The following is an 18804-nucleotide window of genomic DNA, read 5'->3' on the forward strand; positions in this document are numbered from 1 at the left end:
AGCAGTGGCGTGCACAGACATTTAGAGGGGCAGGTGCTCAAGTTAAAAAAGGGCACCTTGTGCAGCGCGTGGAACCGGCCGGTTGCCTTAATCCATTTTGGGCGGGAACCCCTTTTGGTGTTAGCATTATGTTATGCTTTAGCTATTGAAAAATAGCAGATCTACAAGCTCATAGCGCGCCACCGAGTGGCGCGCTATGAGCTTGTAGGTCTGCTATTTTTGAAAAATCAAAAAAAAAAAGGGGAAATAAGTTTTTTTTTTTTTTTTTGTTTTTCAAAAGGGCACATTGCCAAAAGCACCCCCTAGTGTCTATCTGTGCACGCCACTGCTAATGAGTGTCATTTTGGGGGTCATTGACATGAAAAGGTTCGGGAACCACTGGTGTAGTAACATGCCCTACCATGCAGATACTGCCTATAGTGTATTAAAGGACCACTTCACCACTTTTCAACGTTAACCTACCTTCAGATAATTGGTCCTCACTAATGTTCATGATGAAATGCAACCATTTTTTTCCTACTGGCTGTGGGCAGTTCAGAAACCCGCCCACCAGTGACATCAACAATGGGGAATACAAGCTACAAGCAGTCTTTCTATTTCTGAAAAGTTGCAATGCAATAATGGAAACCATCGTTTTCACGATAATACAAATCTAATTGTTTTCAAAAAAGAAGCCTAATGCTGATGTCACTGGTGGACGGTTTCTGATCTGACCACAGCCCTCCTATGAAACACAGACTGAGTAGAACAAAATTATGGCATTTTATCATGAACATTAGGACCAATTATAAGTGGTCCTTTAACACAGGGGTTCTCAACGTTTTTGGCCGGGGACCCCCGCCCCGCCCCCTCCCGACCCCCAATATAAATGGACTGCTACAATAACCTTAATAATAGAGACAATACACCATAAATAAATACTGAAACCAGATATAATCATCAGGGAAGGTGTATGCATGTACTATGTGTACTATTATGTAAACTCTTCATTTCCACTTTCCAGCCATTCAGTTGCAACCCGAGGGGTCGCGACCCACGGGTTGAGAACCCCTGCTTTAACACACTGTACCATACAGATATAGTTATAATGTATTAACATACATACCATAAGATTGTAATAGTTGTATTGTATTAACATGCTGTACCATACGTATAATTGTTAGTAAGGGATAATATCTGGCTAGGTGGTCATTGTCGGGAGATAATTCACCGACAGGGAGTTTAACCACCGAGGCGAAGCCGAGGTGGTTACACTCCCTGAAGGTGAATTATGTACACCCGCTTATTACATGGCTACCTAACATAAATTAATACATGACCCAAAACACGACAAAAAAAGTATTCCATAAGTTCGCGCTGGTTGTGTCTGGCCAGCTGCAGGGCTGGAGCATGCACTGTCGGAAAACAAGGAAGTGAGTTGATCAAATAGAATCCATTTCCGGGTCCTGCTTCGTCTATTTCTTGCTCAAATGTTTTCAAAAACATTTTTGAGAGCAATGTTTAGCTGTAAATGACATTGTGTGTTTACATGGCTGTCATGTTGGAAACAGCAGTAAATCAAGCGGGGCGCAGCCGCACAGCTGGTGCTCAGAGGGTTTGATTAGGCAGAGGTCTGTTATACAGCGGAGCGGTCATTATCAAGACATAACTCACCGCTGAATTCAGCGATTGACCAATCAGAATCAAGCATTCAACCAAGCCATGTAATAAATTGTAGTAACATACGCTGTACATATGATGTAGTTACATTGTAGTAACATACTATATAGATGATATAGTTATATTGCATAACTGATATAGTTGTTATTAATCCATTCTCCAGGTACAGAGACATGGGAGAGCAGCTTCTCCACCAGAGCCTCCATGTACACTCCTTCACCCTGCAGGAACTGAGACAAGGTAAATACTAGGGCCGGGACTTTAACGCGTTAATTGAGATTAATTAACTACAGAAAAATTAACGCGTTAAAAAAATTAACGCATTTTAATCGCACTATTTTTTTCACTGCGGAACGTTGTCACTGGACAGTTTTCAGATGGACCGGCGCACCACCCAGTTCACCGAGTGAAGTGTCCGTTGTTACAGGGAGTGGAAACCACCCCCCTTTAGAATGGTATGCCCCAGTAGCATTGGGGGAACAATAACACCACCAGACAGTTCACCAGACCGGGGGAAGCCGCTGAGATCACTTTGCTTGTCCCCGTGGATTGGAAATAGGATTTAAAAGGCTATCCGATGATAGCGTGGATTACAGCACAGTTGTGTGCAATTATTCAATAAAGAATTCGCATATCACCGAAGACCGCACCTCGTCAATCCTCCAGTATCGGCTCGATGCGAAACATGTTGCACCGAGCCTAGCCTGGAAGCTAACGTCAACAACAGTAGCTCTGGTCCTTAGCGTAGTTAGGACTCAGGAGGAGTTCTATGGTACTTAATTTGATCCTTTCCCCTCACACCCACGGAAGTGCAGGCTGTGCAGCCCCTTGTTTTTAGCACAAAAAAATATGTGAAAGCCTACTTTCCTCCTTCTAACACTATGGATCAGAGCTAACGTCATTCCAACTACCAGTAGCAATTCAAGGACCCGACCAGATGACATGGTTTCTAACTAAACGGTTATGGCCAAATAAAATGTAAAATCTGTTAATGGCTGTTACTGTATGTCCACGGAAGAAACACAGAGGTGCTTTGTTATGGTCATGTCACTTTGCTGCACCAAGCCCCCCCCCAACCCTGTGGAATGCATTCCCCAAACACTCAGAGACATGCCCCCACCATCCAAACCTTCAATATTGCTTTCCCCAGCTATTTCATTCCTTAGTGTTTTTCCTCTAATAAAGTTGTTTTTGATTTATCATGTCCCCCTTGTAAAGCATTTTTTTGTACTCAGAAAAGCTTTATATAAATTATTAATTTTGAGATATTATTATAATTTATTACCCCTATTATTACTACAAATTACAAAAACAATGTTTTATTGCTTAAACTTATGTATTCACTATTCATTGATTCACTAGTATACCAAAATCCATTTAAAAAAATAGCTTTCTCACTGTTCTCGGGTCAAATAATGATATGCGATTAAAATGCGATTAATCGAGATTAATTAACTACAAAGCCTCTGATTAATTAGATTAAAAAATTTAATCGAGTCCCAGCTCTAGTAAATACATAAATATTTAATTGTATTTCCGTAAAAAGTACATTTACGGAAATACAGTTTTGAGGTATTTTCACTTTATCTGAGTATTTCCAATTTCCAAGTACTTACTTCTACCCAATTACATCTCAGAGGCAAATATTGTACTTTTGCTCCACTACAATTATTATGATTTTTAAGATATTTTTGTTATATTATATTTTTGAGTAGCAATAGAGAGTATGTACATGCATAAAGCGAATGGCAAATCGAGTGGCACATTGAGTGGCAAAGTGAGTGGAAAAGTGAGTTTAACATTGTTTAACGTCATTTAATGCAATCAAATAGGACTTTTCTGTGTGGATGAATGGGCCAGAAAGTAGTTTTTTGCCACTCGGTAGGCGTTCCCGCATAACTTCCAGATATGATAATGATGTCACGCGCATACCCTCTATTGGTAGACATGAAATGGGGAGAGAGATGCGGGGGGAAGACACACAGTAAAGTTTGTCGGGATCGGGACTCAAACCTGCGACACACTGTCATGCATTCATGACAGATACCCGCCAAGGTGCCTGGACCCAGGCCATCGCTAGAGTTACTTGAAAACTTTAGTTACTAGTTACTTTGTACTTTGATTACTATTACAAAATATAGCCTATACGTTGACCACTTTGGCCCTATATACATTTCGGCCCTTTGAAAATAGCCGAGCTATTATATATATAGAGAACACACCATAAGGTCCATATTAGCCCCGTATGGAACCTCACCCTCCGATATTAGCTCCGATCTTCTATCCTCCAGGCCTATAGTGTAAATCACCTCTCCTCTCTCCTCCAGGCCTATAGTGTAAATCACCTCTCCTCTCTCCTCCAGGCCTATAGTGTAAATCACCTCTCCTCTCTCCTCCAGGCCTATAGTGTAAATCTCCTCTCTCCTCCAGGCCTACATAGTGTAAATCTCCTCTCTCCTCCAGGCCTATAGTGTAAATCTGCTCTCCTCTCTTCTCTAGGCCCACAGATAGTGTAAATCTGCTCTCCTCTCTCCTCTAGGCCTCCAGATAGTGTACCTCCATGATGACACAGAGACGCAGGGGGACAGGGTGACCGTCCAGGTGACAGACGGACTTCATTCAGTCCAGGGGACGATGCAGATCACTGTGACGCCCGTCAACGATGAGACACCTCGCCTACTGAGGTACCAACGCTATATATATATATTCTTTTTACCCATTTAGACCTTGAAATTGGGTCAAGGACCCCAAAAATGATATGTAATTGGCCACCGACCCCAGTCTGAAAATATGTTATTCCAGGAACCCCTCAGAAGCAAAGACTTGAGTTAAAAACGTTCGCTCTGAAAGAATATATATTCAAAGATTTGTGCCACATTTTCATGACACTCGGTGCCGCGCTATGAGCTTGTAGATCTGCTATTTTTCAACAGCTAAAGCATAATATAATGCTTAAAACAACTAATGGGGTTCCTGCCCAAAATGGGTTAAAGATGACCAATGGCAAAAAACCACCCATATCAGCTGGGCGAAGTACAGCAAGATTTGTGAGCTGCAGGGATAGGAGAAGGATATTGAATGGAACACAACCTGCACCCTAAAGACTAATCATTGTGTAAATAGGATTATGAAATCCCTATAATAATCGTATAGGATTTAAACGTTCCAATATAATTGAAAAAATAAAAAGAAGATAGAAATAAAAAAGGTGAAATTGGTGTGTGTGTGTGTGTGTGTGTGTGTGTGTGTGTGTGTGTGTGTGTGTGTGTGTGTGTGTGTGTGTGTGTGTGTGTGTGTGTGTGTGTGTGTGTGTGTGTGTGTGTGTGTGTGTGTGTGCGTGCGTGCGTGCGTGCGTGCGTGCGTGCGTGCGTGCGTGCGTGCGTGCGTGCGTCAGGAACGCGGGCTTGGAGGTGTCCTCTCTGCAGAACAGGGTGATCTCCAGCGTGGTCCTGCAGAGTGAGGACCTGGACTCTAGTAGTGAGCAGCTGTTCTACATCCTCAGTGTCACGCCGCGCTACGGAGAGCTCTCCTTAAAGGTACAGTAACCTCCTATTTACCTTAAAGGTACAGTAACCTCCACTCTACGTTAAAGGTACAGTAACCTCTCTAACGTTTGGTTACGTTTTAAGAGTCAGAGTCAGAGAACCCTAAAGACTAATCATTGTGTAAATAGGATTATGAAATCCCTATAATAATCGTATAGGATTTAAACGTTCCAATATAATTAAAAAATTAAAAAGAAGATAGAAATAAAAAAGATGAAGTTGGTGTGTGTGTGTGTGTGTGTGTGTGTGTGTGTGTGTGTGTGTGTGTGTGTGTGTGTGTGTGTGTGTGTGTGTGTGTGCGCGCGCGCGCGCGTTACGTGCGTGCGTGTGTCCTGTGTGGTCCTGCTCTCTCCACAGGCGCGTCCAGGCTGGGCCGAGCTCTCTGCGGGTCAGAGGTCAGACTGGGCGGAGCTCTCCCCGGGTCAGAACTTCACCCAGGACGACGTGGACATGAACCGGGTGCGCTACGCCCACGCCGCCCCCGCCCCCACCGCCGGGTTCAAAGGTCACGACAGCTTCCGCTTCCAGCTCAGTGACGGTGACAACCGGAGCCCGACGACGGACACCTTCTTCATCTCAGTGAGGGTCGCCCACAAAGGTCAGGGGGTCGAATGTGCACGGGAATGACCCGGATTTGACTGTGTTAACCCATTTGTGAGATGGAGGATGACTGATTTAAGCAGTCACACCTGGCCTGAGTCAAACTAGTCACTACCCAGGGCAAGGAAGGACACAACACAGGGCAGCATCCTTAAGTTGCACATGGAGGTTTATTCCTCCATGTGCAAGGAATAACGTATGGTTACTTTGTAACCTTTGTTCTCTGAGTGAAGAGACTATCTCTCCACCCAACATATTTCATATGTAAGGGGAATCTTCGTCGTGTCTGGCCATCCTCTATATCACGTCTTTCCAGTGGTTGGCGCAGGCGAGTGCAGCGGCATTTGGTTCGGCCAGGTCATCTCCAGTGCATTGAGGAGCAGAGATACATCCCATGATGTGGTCCATTGTTTGTGGCTCGCCACACACTCATGCATCAGAAAAAGTCAGTTTCCACTTCTTCATGGATGCCTTGCAGCGTCCCTCACCGACCCGCAGACGGTTCAGGGTTTTCCAGACGGCCCAAGATTGGTCATGACCAGTCGCTAGACATTCATCTGGGGTGATGCCTCTCTCTGTCCACTGGGTTGTCTGGCTACCCATGCTGCTCCACTGGCTGTGCCACTCCGTGGTCCTGGCGACAGATGGTGTGGTCTCCAGTTCTGCAGTGGTATCCAGGAAGCTACTTCTGGACCTGAGCCGTTTTTGGGGGGCAAAGTGTTCATGCAGTGAGTGCCGGTTGTCATGGGCCTGCTTTGTGCGCTCGGCTTTGGCGGTGACTGCTCTGCGGATGTCAGGGGGGGCGATTCCAGAGAGGGCGTAGAGGGAGGGTATGGGGGTCGTTTTGATGCACCCAGTCATTATCCTGCAGGTCTCGTTGAGGATAGGGTCTAGTTTGCGTGCGTGACTTGATTTATACCATGCAGGGCAGGCATATTCGGCGGTAGAAAAGCACAGGGCTAGTGCCGTTGTGCGCAGCGTGCTTGGGTGAGCTCCCCACTTTGAGTTGGTTAACTCTTAGCCTGCCGCCATTAATTAATCCCTCGATTGCGTATTGCCATGGTTTAATCACGCGTGACACTTACTTTGAAGAGCCAAATATCCGTATCGCATTTTACTATGAAACCATTCCGTGTGTGTTGACGAAGCTGGTGCTCGTTCTCTCGGTCGGTGGTGGAAAAAGTGGACCGCGAGTATCACAGCGCCTGCTACAGGCCGCTGAAAACGCTTGTCTGGGACAAAGCGTCCTCTGCAATGTCGCTTCTGTGAGATAAAGCCGTCTGAAAACAGAGCCGGCAATGTTAGTGGATGCGCGCGCATTTTCAAAATGGCCGCGCCCATTGTGTCAGAAGCATAACAAAGCTAACGGACGGTAGATTTCGATACGATCGTATTAAAACATGCATTAATGAATACATCGCTGTTAAAACGGCTTTTCCGTTTGTGGCAGGCTACAAGATTCTACGTGTTAATATTCCTATGTTCCTGGCGGGTAAACGATTAATTGGCGAAGGAGGTTGTTCCTGGTGGACACCTTGGCTCTCGTCTTCTGGATGTGCTCTTTGTAGCTGAGGGTACGGTCTAAGGTCACTCCCAGGTAGACCATGTGCTGGTGGTTCTCAAGCCTCCGTCCCAGATTACATTGAGCTCCCGTTTGGCCTCCTTGTTTTTAAGGTGGAAGCTGCAGATTTGTGTCTTCCCGGGGTTTGGACGCAGGTGGTTTTCCATATAGTATGTGGACATATCTGTCAGTCCTTGTTCCAGGGTTGACTCCACTTCTGGGAAGGTATGCTGCTGTGTTGTCATGGCTAGGTCACCCTTGACCTGGTCATGAGCAGAAACCTGAATATTAGGATTGATAGGACCATTGAAAGGCCTGAGTTATCAGATCATTACTTGCTATGTTTTAATATGACTACTACGGCTCTAGGAAAAAACAACACAGAATATACTATAAAAAAACGTTTTTTTAACGCATCCACCGCCACTGCTTTTCCCCGTCATCTCACACCTGCTCCCCCATCACTGGTCACTCCCTCAGTGAATGATATGGTCCAACAATTTAATTTCAAAGTAGAATCTGCCCTTAATATAGTGGCTCCGTTAAAAACCAAAAAGAAATGCAACTCCAAAATAACACCTTGGATAAATGAGCATACACGCTCACTTAAGACACACTGTCGCAGAACAGAGCGTGTCTGGAGAAAAAATAAAAACACGATCAATCTAGAGACTCTTAAGATCTCAACAGCTACCTACAACAGAGCTTTGCGCTTGGCTAGGCAGGCATATTTCTCGGCCATCATTGTTAAGAACAAGAAAAATGCAAAAGTACTATTTTCCACTATTGAACGTGTACTTAACCCTCCCCAGTCTTACAAGCAATCATTTCCCGCCTCTACTGCTAAGTGCAACGAGTTTGCATCCTTTTTTAATGCCAAAATCATTAACATTCGAGCTGGCATCATAAATGTAGCTGCTGCAAACACAGCAAATTGTGCCTCGCTTGTTCGCCCTAGGGGAAGCCTGCCGTCTTTCCATACAGTCGAGGAAGAGGAATAATGCAGATGTCCTCATCCACATGTTCACTGGACGGTATTCCCACCCCCTTCCTCAAAGAGGTGCTAGAGTGTGTACTTGGAGAAATCCTGCAAATTGTAAACAGCTCCTTACAATCAGGCATCTTCCCTGACTCACTGAAGACGGCTGTAGTTAAGCCACTACTTAAGAAAAATAACCTTGATCCCTCTGTGTTGGGAAATTACAGACCAATTTCCAATCTCCCTTTTCTGGGCAAGGTAATAGAAAACATCATCTTTCTCCAACTAGACATTTTTCTGCAGAACAATAATATACATAATACATTTCAATCCGGTTTCAGAAAAGGGCACAGCACTGAAACGGCACTTGTAAAAGTAATCAATGATCTCAGGGTATCCGCCGACAAGAAACATGTGTCCGTTCTACTACTCCTGGACTTAACGGCCGCTTTCGATACAATTGATCACTCAATTTTAATACAACGTCTCGAGCACTTGATAGGCCTCTCAGGCACGGCCTTATCCTGGTTCTCCTCATACTTATCAGGAAGAAGCTATTTTGTCAGCCTAGCCGACTTTGTATCGGACACGCACAATATTGATTCCGGTATTCCACAGGGCTCAATCCTTGGTCCTCTATTGTTCTCCCTCTATATATTGCCGCTGGGAGAACTCATTAGCGCCCTCGGAGTGAATTACCACTTCTATGCGGACGATACGCAGCTGTATCTTTCCGTAGCCCCTGATGACCCCTCTGCCCTTGACCCACTGCTATCCTGTCTGTCCAACATTAAATGCTGGATGAGTGAGAACTTTCTCCAACTGAACGAGGATAAGACAGAAGTTCTTATAATTGGCTCTAATGAGCAAAAAGAATTGATAAAAAATAAACTCGGTAACCTAAATGTAGGAAGTAAGTCGACAGTAAAGAACCTAGGGGTTATTATCGATTCAGATCTGAATTTTAATGCGCACATTAATCAAGCTACCAAGACAGCTTTCTTTCATCTTCGAAACATCGCACGTATAAGAGCATATTTATCTTTAGATGATGCTAAAACATTGGTCCATGCTTTTGTTTTTTCGCGTCTCGATTACTGTAATTCCCTCCTCTCGGGCCTGCCAAAGAAGTCAACAGACAGAATCCAACTTGTTCAAAATGCGGCTGCTAGGGTTTTAACCAAAACTAAGATGAGAGATCATATTACTCCAGTTTTACACTCACTACATTGGCTCCCGGTGGTTTTTAGGATTGATTTTAAAATTATTTTACTTGTTTATAAATCCCTAAACGGTCTTGCACCCTCATACCTCCGCGAATGCCTACCCAGATACGTTCCTCACCGCCCCCTCAGGTCCTCCACTGCTGGCCTGCTTGAAGTGCCTAAAAAATGTCTACAAAAAAATATGGTGAGGCAGCCTTCTGCTTCTATGGGCCTACAGCCTGGAATCGACTTCCATTTCAACTTAGACACGCACCCTCTGTAGACATTTTTAAAGCTCAACTCAAGACTCACCTTTTTACTCTTGCTTTTAATTGAGTTTTAGTTTTAGTTTTAGTTGAGTTCTCTATTCTGACCTTTTGCGGTGTGCTTTGTTTCTCGTCCATCTATGTTTTTATGCTTTTTTTGTTGTTTGCTCTTTACCATTGTTTTATCCGTCTAACTGCTTGCCTGTGTTTTATTGCTATTTTTATGTACTGCCCTGTGAAGCACTTTGAGTTGCATTTATGTATGAAAGGTGCTATACAAATAAAGTTTATTATTATTATTATCTGCGTAGATGAACCTGCTGCATCCTTCTGGTAGGGGCTGGTCGTTGGTGTAGACGTTGAAGAGGAGAGGTGCCAGGACGCTGCCCTGCGGCAGCCCGTTGTTCTGGTGGAACCATCTGCTTTTTTTATTGTTGAGTGTGACGTAGAACATCCGGTTGCTCAGGAGACATCTGATTGTGTTGCACAATTTGGCATCTGCTGTGATGTCGAAAGTTTTTTGATCAGCAGCCTGTGTTGGACGGTGTCATAAGCTGCCGAAAGATCAACAAAGGCAACGCCTGTTATCAGCTTCTTCTGGTAGCCGTCCTCGATGTACTGGGTGAGGTTTAGCAGTTGGCCTGTGCAGGATTTTCCCGGTCTAAATCCAGCTTGATCTCTAATTAGCTCAGCGTCTATCTGGGGGGATAGTCGGCTGAGGAGTAGTCTCTCGAACAGCTTGTAGGTGGTGCAAAGCAGGGAGATGGGCCGGTAGCTTTTGGGGAGGTTGGGGTCTTTTCCGGGTTTTAGAAGAGCAATGATGATGGCTTTCCTCCAGATCGTTGGTATGTGCTGGGTTTGTAGGCAGATGTTGTACATGTCCAATAGCCATTGTTTGGCGACTGGGCCTAGGTGGGTTATCATCTCAGACAGTATGTCATCAGGACCTGCAGCTTTGCCCAGCTTCATGGTGTTTAGTCCTGCTTCAAACTCCTCAAGGGTTGGTTAGGATGGACATGTTCTGTTGACTGCCCGGGATGATGGTGAGATGGTGTTGTCCTTTGGCCCTGCGCTTTTCTGCTCGTCTCCCGTTGGCCACCAGTTGGCTCCCAACCTGGTTTGGTGTTACGTCGGATATAGCGGGTGGTGTGATCTTATCACCGTTTATTTTCCGGATGGTGGACCACGCTTTTTGGCTGTTCTGAGTCATGTTGATGTTCTCCACAAGATCCTTCCAGGCTTTCCGCCTCTCCTTCCCTAGGGAGTCCATGTATTCCAAATATTATAAAATCTACAGTCGATATTGTCGACTAAAACATATTTTGGCGGGCCTTGATGTTGTAATGCCAGCTTTGTAGACTGGCTGAGCGCATGCAACCAAACAGAACATGACTTGTCCTTTAGTTCTACTGGATCTCTTTCTCAAGTTCTCCACTAGGCCCTCCCTAACATTAATTTAGTCTAGTTTTTACTTGTTGATGAAATTGTCAGTATATTTAGACATAGTTAGTGTGGTTGCCCTAAAGGGCAACCAGACTATAGTACTTGTAACACTTTATTATTTTACTGGAGTAACCTTTATTTTGAAATACTACTCCTCCCACAGTTTTGACTGTACGCACTTGAGCCATATGTCAAATTGACCGGCTTCATCGGGAAGGATGTGCTTGTATTTTTTTAAGAGAAATGTTGTATAGTTTAATTGATATTAATTTATTAGTGAATAAAATTTCCCCATTGACATGAATGGGAAAATGCGATTTTTCGCATTTTCTCACATTCAAGTATTTTTTCCTCAGAGACTGTAAGCACTATTGTTACAAAACTTGGAGGGTAGGTTCATAATAATTACTAAAATTAATTAACTTATAATGTTATCGGTCGGCCTCATGGTGGCGCTATAACAGCCCACTTTACGTTTTGGCTTATAACTCTTGAACCGTAGGTCGTAAAATCAAAATGATTTTTTCCCTGGATTCCGTGGGTCATGACGCATCTCCCCATATAGGCCACGCCCATTTGCGTCATGATAGATTTTCCGCCATTTTGAATTTGATCCAAAACACACTTTTTGCTTTTCCTCCTACAGATTTTGTCCAAATCTCACAAAAATCTGTACACATGATCTCCGGACCTTTCCAATGAAAACTCGAACGGCGGAATTTTGATAGTGCGTATCGTTCGGCCGTAATCGTCGTCCGAAGTTAGTAGGAGGGGCCTATTTTACAAAAAATACCATAAATCACGAACGAAATGTTCGATCCATGCCAAACTTGAATCACATGTCGCGGGTGGTTCAATCAACCAAAAGCCAAAAGCAATTCCATTTTCATCCATAGGGGGTGCCGCAAATTCGAAAAATGTAACCGTTTGTCGCAAAAACATGATTTTTGGGGGATAAATCCCCTCCGAATTACTTACGCATGATCGAAGGGGTGACGTGACATTGTAATTGGCTGGCAATATCAGTGGGAGGGGCATATGTAAGCCACTGCGGCAACCACACTTTGCAATTTTTTTAAATTGCGACCTTTCTAGTTTTAATCATCATAGCTTACTTCATATTTAGTTTTTGTCAGTGAAAAACAGTAGTCAACAAACATTTTTCGTCATAGTTTAAGTCGACACAATTAACACTGTGTGTGTGTGTGTGTGTGTGTGTGTGTGTGTGTGTGTGTGTGTGTGTGTGTGTGTGTGTGTGTGTGTGTGTGCGTGCGTGCGTAGGTGCCATCGTGCTGGTGACCAGCCCCGTGGTCCTCACCGAGGGGGACCGGGTGGTCTTGACCACGGACGTGCTGTCGGCCACGGACGGTTCCGGTTCGGCGGACCAGCTGCTCTACAGTGTGCAAGCTGCTCCTCGCCACGGCCATGTTCACGCGGCACAGCGCCCCGGGGTGCCCCTCGCCGCCTTCACCCAGATTGACGTGGCGGCGCACCGAGTCTGCTACACCCACGACAACAGCCACCACGCCGAGGCGGACTCCTTCAGGTAACCATGACAACATGCTGTATAACGACACTGCAAGAGACCCAGCCGTAACTTGCTCCTCCTACCACTAACTTATACCCCCTCCTCCTGAAACATTTAGCATCCTGAGCTGGAGTCGAACCCCGATCTCCAACTCAGCAGAGCAGGCAGGCAAAGAGCCACGCCAAAGAGTATTTTGCCAGCGGATTCGACCGTTATCTCTGCATTCAATCGGCGAAATCATCCGTTATCAGCACCTTTCAATGAGCTCAGTATGGCCATACTGGCATACTCACCCTTGGCTGAACATAGCCTGGTCAAGGTTTCCCCCTGGTGGACGTGTAATTTCCAACTATTGTCGGCGCATGGAAACTAGGGGCTATTAATATATACTATTCTCTGCCTATCGGGACGTAACTCGGACGGCGCTGAGTCGGGTCTGGTGGCTGTCGCAACGCTCGGCACGGCGACTCGCTCGGCTAGCGCCTCGCTCGGCGGTGCCTCACGTGGCTCAAGGCCACCAGACACGGCGCGCCTCCGTCAGGACATCAGTGATAATGACAATAGGTGATAATGACATACTGAAACAGTGAGTATGCCAGTATGGCCATACTGAGCTCATTGAAAGGTGCTGATAACGGATGATTTCGCCGATTGAATGCAGAGATACGGGTCGAATGGGGTGCTTTTGCAGGGTGCTTTTGCAGGGTCGTTACACTACAGCCACCACGCTGAGGCCGACTCCTTCAGGTTAACCATGTCATGAAAACGTGGTGTTGCCGTTTTAGCCCAAGGAGTGTTTTTCGTGCAAAACAAATGCTTGCAATGGATTCAGAATCATGAAAACCCCCTCTAGTAGCCACAATATTAGAGGGAGAACGATCTGGTATACGGGCCACTTTTAAAATGAACAAACATATGGGTAGATTCTCCTTCTACAGCACTGCCACCCCAGTGTGGAATTCCCTGGCCCCCCTCCCTCAAAAACAGCAAATCACCTTTACAGCCCTGAAAATGTCGTAAACGAACGAAAACAACGGCCGGGAGGTCGTGACAGAGAAACATACACGTTAAAAAAAAAATAAAATAAAAACAATAGGAAAAAAAGGGGGGGGAGGGGTGGGCAGATGCACAGCGGAGAGCGCTTGTATCACATGGCAGTTAACGATACGCGTGGTGTTCTTGTTTTTCTCTTTCATACAGTTTCGTGGTGACCAACGGCGACACGTCTCGCAGTGGAACGCTGCACTTCCGCATCGAGCACGGCGACCGCATCCCGCCCACGCTGAGCCGCAACGCTGGCCTCCAGCTGCTCGAGGGCGCCGCCCACACCCTCATCACCCCCGAACACCTGGAGCTGACCGACCCCGACACCCCGCCCGCGAACCTGACCTTCACCCTCACGCAGCCTCCGCGCTACGGCCGGCTGCTGCTGAGCGATCAGCCTCTGGCGGCTCGCCAGAGCTTCACACAGGCGGACGTCAACGACTTGAAGCTGGCCTACCGCCACGTCCCTGGAAGGTTAGAGTTTCATAATGCTAATAGCCAGGGGTGGGGCAACTTTGACGATGGAGAGGGCCACTATATTTCCACACTCACTCCAGAGGGCCACTATATTTCCACACTCACTCCAGAGGGCCTCTATATTTCCACACTCACTCCAGAGGGCCACTATATTTCCACACTCACTCCAGAGGGCCACTATATTTCCACACTCACCCCAGATGGGCCACATTGCATATTAACTCGCATTTTGAGCTTGTAGATCAGCTATTTTTGCTATATTTTAATTATTAACTTATTAACTTTATTAACTGAATACAAATTTTAAAAATACAATAACATCTTAATACTATTCATAAAGCTACATATAGACCGAAGTAATTAAAGTGGGTCATGTTTGCATGTTTGGAATAGACGACGACAGGCCCGGAAAAGCATTTCCCATGCATTTTTCCTATAGACCTTTCAGAAAGTATAAGTACCTTATAAGCCCCAGACAAAGCCAACTCGGATCTTGACAACTCATGACAACAAACACATTTTTGTTGTCACATTTTTGCGCTGGGGGCGTGTCCTCTCCTCCGTCTCATCAGTGCCCATACCCTAGGTATGGGAGTTTGCATGTTCTACCATGTCCCCTAGCCGTAGGTACCCTCACAAAAAACATGCAGTAATCCTGGTAAACTGCCTCCCCCTGGCCAGCCGGGGTGCCTGATGGAGGGGAAATTTCTGGTTGGAATAACGTGTTCCTTCCACGCGCTACGTCCAACCAGGGAAACTCCCCGTGTCAGGTGATAAGAAGCGGATTGGACGCTCATGCATTGAAGAAAGCAATAGGTCAGTTCGTTGCTCTCCCCAGGTTGGCGGAGGGAGTGTAGAGCCCAGGATTACATTAGACAATTGACACTGGGTGAAAAAATGGGTTACAAAAATGTAGGGAAATTAGAGAAACGGCTGGATGGCACTTACACTCACCTTCTAACGAGAGCGCAAAATCTCTCCTGGAAGAGCCAACCATAGACTTCTCTAATATACGGCAACCGTCCGATCCAGAAGAACAGTTTGCCGACCACTGCTACAGAGCTGATGATGATGATATATCTTCCCTTCTTCTGAAAAATGATGATAATACTGTATGTTCATATTTTATTTTATGGCCTGGGCCGTCTAAAGGCTCATACATAGTCTGGATTTCCGGTGGTGAGGTGACCACCGAACTACAACATGACGTCACGAGCCGCAGTGAAGAGCAAACCACCGCCACTGCCAGCCCTTCTCTCTGTTTTTACTCACCACCGCTCAATGTTATTTCAGCTCCAGTGGTCAGCTCACCACCAGAGCGGTGGTCACCTCACCACCGAAACTCCAGAATGAGTGTGCTGTCCTCCTAACAGTGTCTCCATTAATTGACAGCCAGCCAAACTCCCTTTAAACGCCACACAGAGTCAGGATGTAGCGTTCTAGCTCCGGTTTTAATTTCCTTGATGTGTGTAAAGTATATAGTAAACTGTAATATAAAACAAAACAGAAACACAAATATTCCATCAGCAAACAACAAAGACAAAATGTAACATTTTGAATTATGTAAATGCAAACAATAAATATATCCACTTACAGACAATGCTTACGATGGCGAACACAGAAATGTGCTGTAACAAACTTAAAATCTGACTGCTGTCAGGGCTCCACCGGACGCGTTGCGTTGTGTCTGCGTCGCGTCAAAAAACGCACCGGTTCAATTTTAATGCACGCGTCGCGTCTCCGTCAACGCGGGCAGTGGAGCCACCCTTCATTGATTAAAAAGGGAACATTCCCTGACGGTGACGGAGACGCGACGCTGACGCGCCCGGTGGAGCCCGGCCGTAACAGTGTTGTTTCCAAGAGAGACGGAGCTCTGCTCTCTACCAGTACTTTTCCAAAAATGACTGAGCTGGCCTGTGCGGCTGTGCCCTAATTACTCCCAATAAAGAACAGGTGCTACTCTTGCAATCAACAACTCACAAGAGGTTGAACACTTAAATTACCCATCCCCCAGTCTTACTTCTGTTGCAATACCACACTAGAAGCACAGGTAGTGCTAAACACAAAATTAACTGCCTGGGAGGCAGAACAATGAGCCTTTAGCAGTCCAGGCACCTTGGCTGGTAATCCAGCATGACAGTGTAATGCTGGATCGCCATGACAGTGTCATGCTGGATCGCCATGACAGTGTCATGCTGGATGCCCCCATCTCTCTCCCCGTTTCTTGTCTACCTACTGTGATCTATCAATAAAGGCACAAAAGCCCCAAAAATATATTTAGTATTATTTACAGTTTATTGTGTTATTTTCATGTCGCTGCAGCCTGGGGCTCATCGACCGCTTCTACTTCCTGCCGTCGGACAGAAGCAACGCAGGTTACCTGGAGACGGGTCAGCTGAGGGAGGAGCCTGCTGTGTTTAACATACAGGTGGGAGGGGCCTAATATCTTTAAAGATGGAGTGCCGTGATTTTCTTTTTCAGTTTTGCAGGTGTTTATGAGGTGACAATACTTCATTAGACCCCTTGGTGTGGTTCTTATGTGCAATGATGTCTTCCCTTGGTATTTAGGTTTTCTTCCTGGAGGCTGAAACCTTGACAGTCAAACATGCCAATGAAAAAATAAGTGATAATAGTCACATCAAAATATCATCCACTCCCCTAACCCCTCCCCCTTTATCATACAACAACAGCTGTGGGTGCGGCTTCCGTTCAGGTGGATTGCCACCCACCACCAGGCAAACCAGGCATACTTAATGAACTGGTGGGCGTGTCCACATAAAAGTGCTGCGCTAAGAGCTTGTAGATCTGCTATTTTTTTTTAATCATGAAAGAAATGTGGCAAATATTTGAATACATATTATTTCACGTTGAATGTATTTTACTCAAATATTTGCTTCTGTGGGGGGGTCCCTGGAAGTTTTCAGTGTTTACGCTTGATGGCGCTCTTCGCTAACAAACGAGTCACCGTCTGTCTGTCTGTCTGTCTGTCTGTCTGTGTGCAGGTGGAGCGTGTAGACAGGTTGCCTCCGGGTCTGACCACTAGGAGGAGCCCCAGCACAGTGGTGGAGCTGGAGGGAGGGGCCAGATACGGCATCTTCATAAGCTCCGCCCACCTCCAGGCGTCCGACCCCGACAGCCCCGCCTCCCAGCTGGAGTACTCCATCACCAGACCTCCCCACTTTGGGTACCTGGAGAATGTGCTCACAGGTACTTTACCTGTTGTGTAACCTGAGACCAGATTCTACAAAATATCTTCCAAATCCAAACATATCAGTGGTGCACTGGTGTTCAAACGTTTTCATGTCAAGGACCCACTGAATTATCTGTATTTGGACACGGACTCTCATCTGAAAATATGTTGTTCCAGGGACTCCCAAGAAGAAAAGATGAGTTAAAAACGCTTGCTGTGAAATAATATATAGATTTTCACTCATTTTCACGATTTTTCTAAAATAGCTACAGTACAAGCTCACTCAGTGCCACGCTACGAGCTAATTTTCAACAGCTAAAGTTTAAAATAATGGTTAAAGTCGTCAATAGCTATAAGGTGACACAAATGCGTTCCCGGTAAGGTACTTTGTCATGTCAGTATCCTGTACAGCACTGTTTCCCAAACCCTGGGTCGGTACCCATTTGTGGGTCGCAGACAAATTATTATGGGTCCCTTTATTTTTTTGTTTCCTACATTTTGTTTTTAATATTATAATTATTATTTCAAAACATTTTCCGAAAAACTTTCCTAAAAAAGCAAACATTTTCATTAATTAAAAACGAAATTAAATTTTTTTTTGTGTTCATTTTTCAGTAATAAGGGCCTTTCTTTGCCCCACCCCTCTCACATTGTTTATATTGTGTTTAGGATCCCAGGAGGGGGTGGGGCGGAGGTGAGCGGGTGGGGTCGACATATGCCCTTACTGGGCTGCATTCAAGACACTTGCCTTGTGTCTGACACCTGACTTGTGTCTGAACACAGCTTTGATGGATGTGTTCTGCCCCCCCCCCCCCCCCCCCCCCCCATCGAACAAAATGTTTGGTCAAACCATATGGGCTTCCATTGGAAATGCATTGGAGCGGCCATTATACACAGACAGGTGTCTTGAATGTGTGAACGCAGCCCAGTAAGGCCACCCCCTCCTGGTGATGCGGCCATCTTGGAAACTAAATTAAAAACACAATATAAACAATGGGAGAGAGGTGGTGCAGAGAAAGGCCCTTATTACATAAAGAAATCAAGGACAAATATACAAAATTCCATCAAATAAAACCAAATGTTTAAGAAGTATTGAAAAAGGCCGACGCGTTGTGAGCTTTCACTTCAGTAAACCAATTGAGTAGCCTACTTTTTTTCACCCTACTTATGGGTTAAGGCGTTTTCTGGCCAGATCAATTTCTTGCGTAGTGAAGTTGATGGATAGGTTGGAATCGCACCCTGGGGCCCTGAGCAGCTCGTGGACTCTTGCTGATGTTGTTCGAGTGAAGTCCTTGTCTGCGTTGGGG

At 45.5% G+C, this 18804-nt stretch overlaps 1 protein-coding gene across 1 annotated transcript in view; it reads left to right on the top strand.

The window, feature by feature from the left end:
• The window catches only part of LOC306919142 (FRAS1-related extracellular matrix protein 1-like), a gene marked incomplete at its 5' end in the record, with an annotated part of 94175 nt that overhangs the window by 52707 nt on the left and 22664 nt on the right, over positions 1-18804 (top strand). The window contains 8 exons of the mRNA XM_079531973.1: positions 1823-1899; positions 4199-4343; positions 5054-5195; positions 5562-5802; positions 12540-12804; positions 13987-14304; positions 16630-16735; positions 17310-17514. Of these exons, the coding sequence (XP_079388099.1) occupies positions 1823-1899; positions 4199-4343; positions 5054-5195; positions 5562-5802; positions 12540-12804; positions 13987-14304; positions 16630-16735; positions 17310-17514 (1499 nt within the window). The remainder of the gene's footprint in view (positions 1-1822; positions 1900-4198; positions 4344-5053; positions 5196-5561; positions 5803-12539; positions 12805-13986; positions 14305-16629; positions 16736-17309; positions 17515-18804) is intronic.

This window comes from Electrona antarctica (assembly GCF_951216825.1).
Source record: "Electrona antarctica genome assembly, contig: scaffold_395, whole genome shotgun sequence".
Taxonomy (NCBI): domain Eukaryota; kingdom Metazoa; phylum Chordata; class Actinopteri; order Myctophiformes; family Myctophidae; genus Electrona; species Electrona antarctica.